This window comes from Diuraphis noxia, unplaced genomic scaffold (assembly GCF_037042655.1).
Source record: "Diuraphis noxia isolate RWA-SAM2 unplaced genomic scaffold, SU_Dnox_SAM2 contig0002, whole genome shotgun sequence".
Taxonomy (NCBI): Eukaryota; Metazoa; Arthropoda; class Insecta; order Hemiptera; family Aphididae; genus Diuraphis; species Diuraphis noxia.
The window spans coordinates 36,536,704-36,542,703 of record NW_028301712.1 but is presented as its reverse complement, the minus strand read 5'-3'; the positions used below and the strand labels follow the sequence as shown (position 1 = coordinate 36,542,703).

The window sequence follows — 6,000 nt, the reverse complement described above, 5'->3', positions numbered from 1 at the left end:
CGTGAACAGCTTAGAAGCCGATTTATAAATAAATAACCATTAACACGAGGTGTATTCTTTCAATGGACACTCGACAATGCAGAGGGCGCTGAGTAAAATCAACCTTGATGTTTATTATTATTTTAATAATAATATCGTATTATCGAAGCGAATTTTACAGCGATTTCTATAAACAAGAACATAATGAGCGTTTTATTAATATTAATTAATACAATAATCCCATTAAATTATTATCTCGTACTCGATTTCCACCAATATAGTGCAGGCCACACTGCCACAGACACTGCAGACACCAAGTAGGTGCGAAACGACCTTGACGGTGCGCGGCTTTCCGAGCTTCGAACAATCAAAATAAATCGTTGAGATTATTATTATCATTTATAATATTTTATCATCGCCGTTATTGTCGCCTCGTTATCTATGCTCGGTGTTCGTCCGGTACCTCGCTTCATCACTGTCCAAATCTTGAAATCTCCCTCTTCGCAATACCTATATTATAATAGTAGTTCAGTATAAAATATAAATTATATTAATATTGTACATTTTGTACGTCCGTACTCCGTCGTTCGCAGCCACACTCCACAGACCACAGTCAGTGCTCGTTCGAGACCTACACGTTACTTTTATTCTCTATAGTTGTTATTAAATTTTAATTTATTTTCTACTCAGCAATGCGTTTGGGTGTAGTCGTTCCAGACTTCTCTGCTGTCACCACCAAAGGACCTATAAAATTCTACGAATGGGTCGGTGAATCGTGCGTATCAAATGCCTTAATAATATAGTTATTTATTTATTTACATTTATTTTAAGTATTTAAGTATCTTCGCGTCACGGTAAAAAATATCATCATAATAGTAATACTTCGATAATATTATAGATCTTACTGCATATTATTATAATTAACATAAGTGGATTCATATGTTTGTTGTTTTGTATTGGAACTTGTTTTAATATCTTTATTTCTATTTGAATGTAGATGGTGCGTTTTGTTTTCTCATCCATCTGATTTCACACCGGTCTGCACCACTGAGTTGGGCAAGATGGCAGTGTTGGTCGATGAATTCACAAAACGCAATGTAAAAGTCTTAGGTTTGTCCTGTGATAAGTTGGAAAGCCACGTCGATTGGATTAATGTAACTTAACTCTTAACTATATTTCTATACTATTTTTTACGATCCTAAATTTATAACAGTTATCATTTTCAGGACATCAAATCATATTGTCTGGACATCAAGGGAGAATTCCCATATCCCATTATTAGTGACAGCACTCGAGACTTAGCTGTACAATTAGATATGATCTCTGAAGAAGACAAGGACAATGTTGAGTTGGCGTTGACCATTCGATCTCTTTACATTATTGGACCAGACAAGAAGGTTAAGCTCATGATGGTTTACCCAACTAGCACCGGTCGTAATATTCAGTGAGTCATGATTGCATTCAAGAGTTAAAATATTTCTATTATAAATAATTTCATTAATAATTTTTAAACATTATCTAGGTTTTATTATTATTTTAACTGCTAGATATTATAAATTATTTTAAACAATGTATTTTAAAATACATAAACTCATATACATATCATACACAGTCAGATCTTATGTGTAGCTCATGAGTGAGTTTGAAAGCTTAACTCTAATTAACTCTAGTTATCCAACATTGTTTGGGATAGTAGAATTACCTCTAAATAAATAGGTAGGTTGCTTAAACTCCACTTAACAATGATTATTATCTATAAAGATAAAAAATCAAATTTATTGAATTATTATGATAAACTCTTGTCAAATTATATTTGTTATGGTAACTGTAATTAAACCACATTATTCATTTTACCAAACCTTATAAGTGCTATTCATTAGTGTTAAGGTTCTCCACACTTCAGCGGTGACCATTAGATTAGATAATAATACATATATATATATATGTATTTTTTTTTTTTATTAGAAATAAACAATCTATACAAGTATAATATGTACAATAAGGTTATGTGCTAAGAGCAGACAGGACATGATAAATAATTGATTAAGAAGGCGACCACTGGCAACACTTAATAATATATAGTTTGGTTATTTGTAGTACAGTTGATAATGTAGAGTTAACTCTTTACAAATTGTTCTCCAACGCAACTATGCTACCCATTAGCTCATAGGCGATAGGCTCATATCTTAATTCCATTGTAAAAAAATATTTATTGTTTTTTTATTTGTAAACAAGACATACAATAAGAATCAATAATATAGGCATGTACCTTTTGCACGGTCGCATGAACCGTCACTAAAAATATAACGTATCAATAGTGAGCTAACGGTCCCTTAATCATGATTTAGTGAACCATGATTAAAACATTAAATCGATACATTTTTCATGGAACACTGCAACCCAGCATAAGTGTTTTTAATATTGATTTTAACATTTGATGCACTGACTTCTTACAAAAACTTTGTATTTTACCAAACGGATTAGGATTTTACTAATAATTGTATTAAATATGGTACCTATATGTAATCTTTCTAATGTATTTTTGTTAAGTTTTAATAAAATACAATTTTTAACACCAATATAAACTTAATAATTATGTACCTATTTAAAGTTTATACATATTTTACATATTATTTTTTTATAGAGAAATTTTACGTTGCATTGATTCACTTCAGTTGTGTGATAGAAAAAATACTATTGCTACACCTGCAAATTGGGTGGTAAGTAAATAATTACTAATTTTTTTTGTCATGAAACTTCTAATATTAAATAAACTTTTGTTTATACTAGCCCGGTGAAAAAGTTATGATCCTGCCAACAGTTAAAGATGAAGACCTCGATACTCTCTTTCCAAATGGTTATGAAAAACGCTCCATGCCTTCTTCAGTTGATTACTTGAGAACAACTACCGATTATTAAAATACATCATTTTTTGAGTCTGTTATTCACATTTATTGAAAAGGGATTTATATTTTTTTAATTAATTATAATTTGTTGAAATTATAGTTTATAATATTAAGTGATCGAATTTACAATTGCATTATTAATTAATAATTACAGATAATGACATATCAACACAGTTTATTTTCAGATATTGTATGTATTTGTATTATAATTAAGACTAAAATCAAAAACTAATCTCACAAATTGTTATACCTCTACTAATCTTTACATACTAATTATCTTATTATTATTAATACATTCATTATTATTTATTATAACAAACACAATAATTGATGATATTATTTATAAGAAGGTTGTATAAAATATATAAATCAATTAGCTAATAATTGGTTTATTTATACAAAATAACAAAACTACCTTTATTTTTTATCAATAATATTTTTTTTTATTTTAAAGAGATAATTTTTAAATTATCCAATTTCTATATTTGATTTGCAACTAATTTAAATCTTTCATTTTTATATTAAATTTCTAAAATTCTTATCATATTGTTGATAAATAGGATAAACTGAAATCCTGTAAAATATTTTTGGGACTTAAATATTTATTAGCAGATTCCTAAATATCTATATGTTTTATTGTTATAATACTTTACATTTTTTTATAGAACTTTTTGTTATGTTAATAACTGACTAAACTGAACAGGTTTGTTAAAATAACTTAGGAAACTATACCTATTATAGAACATTACGTTTTTTAACTATTCTTAAATCATGGTGTAGTTTATATTAAAATTAATTGCAAATTATGATTTTTTCTATGATAAGATTGTAGAACCAAACTAAAGATCTAGGTCCAGTTTAATTCAAAATTTGTACCATCCATATAAAATTCAATAAAATCCTTAAAAAAAATGTACTTTTTTCAAAACATTATTCTCATTAATCAATGTCTTAAGTTTCATACATAACTCGAAGAATTATTTTTTTATATACATATATATATGTATTTCATATTAGTATATACATTATACCTAATACATACTCATAATATGCTAATAAATACTATGCTACCAATTTCCAGTACTACATACTAGTTTCAGTTATACCTCTAAGATGTAGAGTGCCTTATAATTGTATATGTTTCGCAGAGCTATGGAGTGTTTTGCCCCCCCCCCCCCCCACACCAATTATAAAAATAACATAATCTTACTAGTTACAACTCTTATTCTATAATAATCAATACATTAAACTTATAAACATTTTAAGTTTTAACACCTCATATTAATGATAAAAACAAAATTTATATGCCTATTGTAATTCTCTTTTTATTAATGTATTAGGATATTACCGATATATGATATAATTTATGAGATTGCACTGTCAACCATGGTATGTATCTATTTAGAGCTTTATGATGTGAACTATTGGGTAAAAATTTCTTGTTAGCAATCCATTTTTTCATAATATGTATCGTTATGTTAATAATCCATCAGTTACAGAAATATCTAACCTTTCATAATAAATTAATATAATGACCTAAATGGTTTTTTTTGGTAATTATTTTAATGACTATAATATTCTAATATCTATTAGCTAATATAAATTACATGATGTTCTAGTTGATTTGTAATTTTTACAAATTTAAAAAAGAAAAGTAACTTTTAACTTTAAGCTTACATTTTTCTATATTAACTGAATTTAATGAGTTAAAAAAAATAGCCCATTTGAAAAAGAGAAAATAAAAAACAACACAGTTTATAGAATAATAGTCATTATTTAGTAATTATCAAACATACTTTGGTAATAAAAATTTGATACTTGTTTTTATCCTTTGAGTCTAATCAAGTGTATGTGATATATAATATAAATTATGTTTATTTATAAATGATTTATGCAATGAAATCAATAAATTGGAATCTAAACTAAAAGTGTTTATTATATTTTAACTTTCTATTCTTTTTGATCTAATCAAATGGATGCTCTATTTTAGGCTCTTCAAATTTTATTTCTGGAAAACGTGTTAAATCCTTTAGTATTTATCTTTACTGAACCCATATTACGCTTTTAGTTTAGATTCCAATTTATTGATTTCATTGGATAAATAATTTTTCTTTTTATCTTTCAAAAATTATTTATCCAATGAAATCAATAAATTGGAATCTAAACTAAAAGCGTAATATGGATTCAGTAAAGATAAATACTAAAGGATTTAACACGTTTTCCAGAAATAAAATTTGAAGAGCCTAAAATAGAGCATCCATTTGATTAGATCAAAAAGAATAGAAAGTTAAAATATAATAAACACTTTTAGTTTAGATTCCAATTTATTGATTTCATTGCATAAATCATTTATAAATAAACATAATTTATATTATATATCACATACACTTGATTAGACTCAAAGGATAAAAATAAGTATCAAAAATATATAAATGTTCATTTAACTTTCCAGTCTTTTTTGTCTAATCAAGCGGATGCTCTATTTTTGGCTCTTCAAATTTGATTACTGGAAAACGTGTTAAATCTTCATCCTTACTGAACCCATATGACGCTCTTAGTTTGGATTCCAACTTATTGATTTCATTACATAAATCAATACATTCAGTTGACTGAGTCATCATTAATTGTATATATTCTTCTCTTTTGTCAAAAACAATCTTCTTAATTTCATTTTCAGATTTAATTTTTTCAATATCTTTATGACTGTTCATATTGCTTAATGTTCTTAAGTTTTTTGTAATAACACTCGCATTTTTTATTAATTTTCTCATCATTTTGATTGATTGTTAGTAAAAATATTAAGATGATGAACAATTATGCAACGTTTAAATGTTTGGAAAGAATTACAAAACTGAATATTATTATTTTATTGACATTAACAACTGCTATAAAAAAATTAATAGTTTATTATTTATTTTTTTATTTATTTCTGTATAGCCAAACACAAAATAAAAGCATATTTAAAAAAAATTAATTGAATGTATGAAATGACTTTTTGTCAATAACAATCTTCTAAAATTTATAGTCTGATTTAGATAAATAAATTATCCCTTATTCCAAAGGTCTCTTTTACATTATTCAAGTTACCTGACCAAAAAAACCAATCAAAAAAATA

General features: G+C 26.2%; 1 protein-coding gene across 2 annotated transcripts; it reads left to right on the top strand.

Annotated features, from left to right (window-relative positions):
• The first annotated feature begins 410 nt into the window (after positions 1–410).
• LOC107162756 (peroxiredoxin-6-like) lies at positions 411–3,063 on the top strand. Of its 2 annotated transcripts, XM_015509772.2 has the most exons (6): positions 411–591; positions 670–754; positions 977–1,133; positions 1,206–1,423; positions 2,624–2,699; positions 2,770–3,063. In XM_015509772.2, exons 2-6 carry the CDS (start codon positions 672–674, stop codon positions 2,896–2,898), a joined length of 663 nt encoding a protein of 220 aa, XP_015365258.1. In that variant the 5' UTR covers positions 411–591; positions 670–671; the 3' UTR covers positions 2,899–3,063. The 2 variants fall into 2 exon arrangements, with proteins under 2 accessions (XP_015365258.1, XP_015365259.1); XM_015509773.2 differs by having other exon boundaries at positions 412–754.
• The last annotated feature ends 2,937 nt before the right edge of the window (positions 3,064–6,000 follow it).

What these genes read in the sequence shown, in the direction of transcription:
- LOC107162756 (XM_015509772.2), top strand. Translation starts at nt 672, where the DNA reads ATGCGTTTGGGTGTAGTCGTTCCAGACTTCTCTGCTGTCACCACCAAA. An exon ending in GCCACGTCGATTGGATTAAT is followed by an intron (nt 1,134 to 1,205) that starts GTAACTTAACTC and finishes TATCATTTTCAG; the next exon opens with GACATCAAATCATATTGTCT. An exon ending in AGCACCGGTCGTAATATTCA is followed by an intron (nt 1,424 to 2,623) that starts GTGAGTCATGAT and finishes ATTTTTTTATAG; the next exon opens with AGAAATTTTACGTTGCATTG.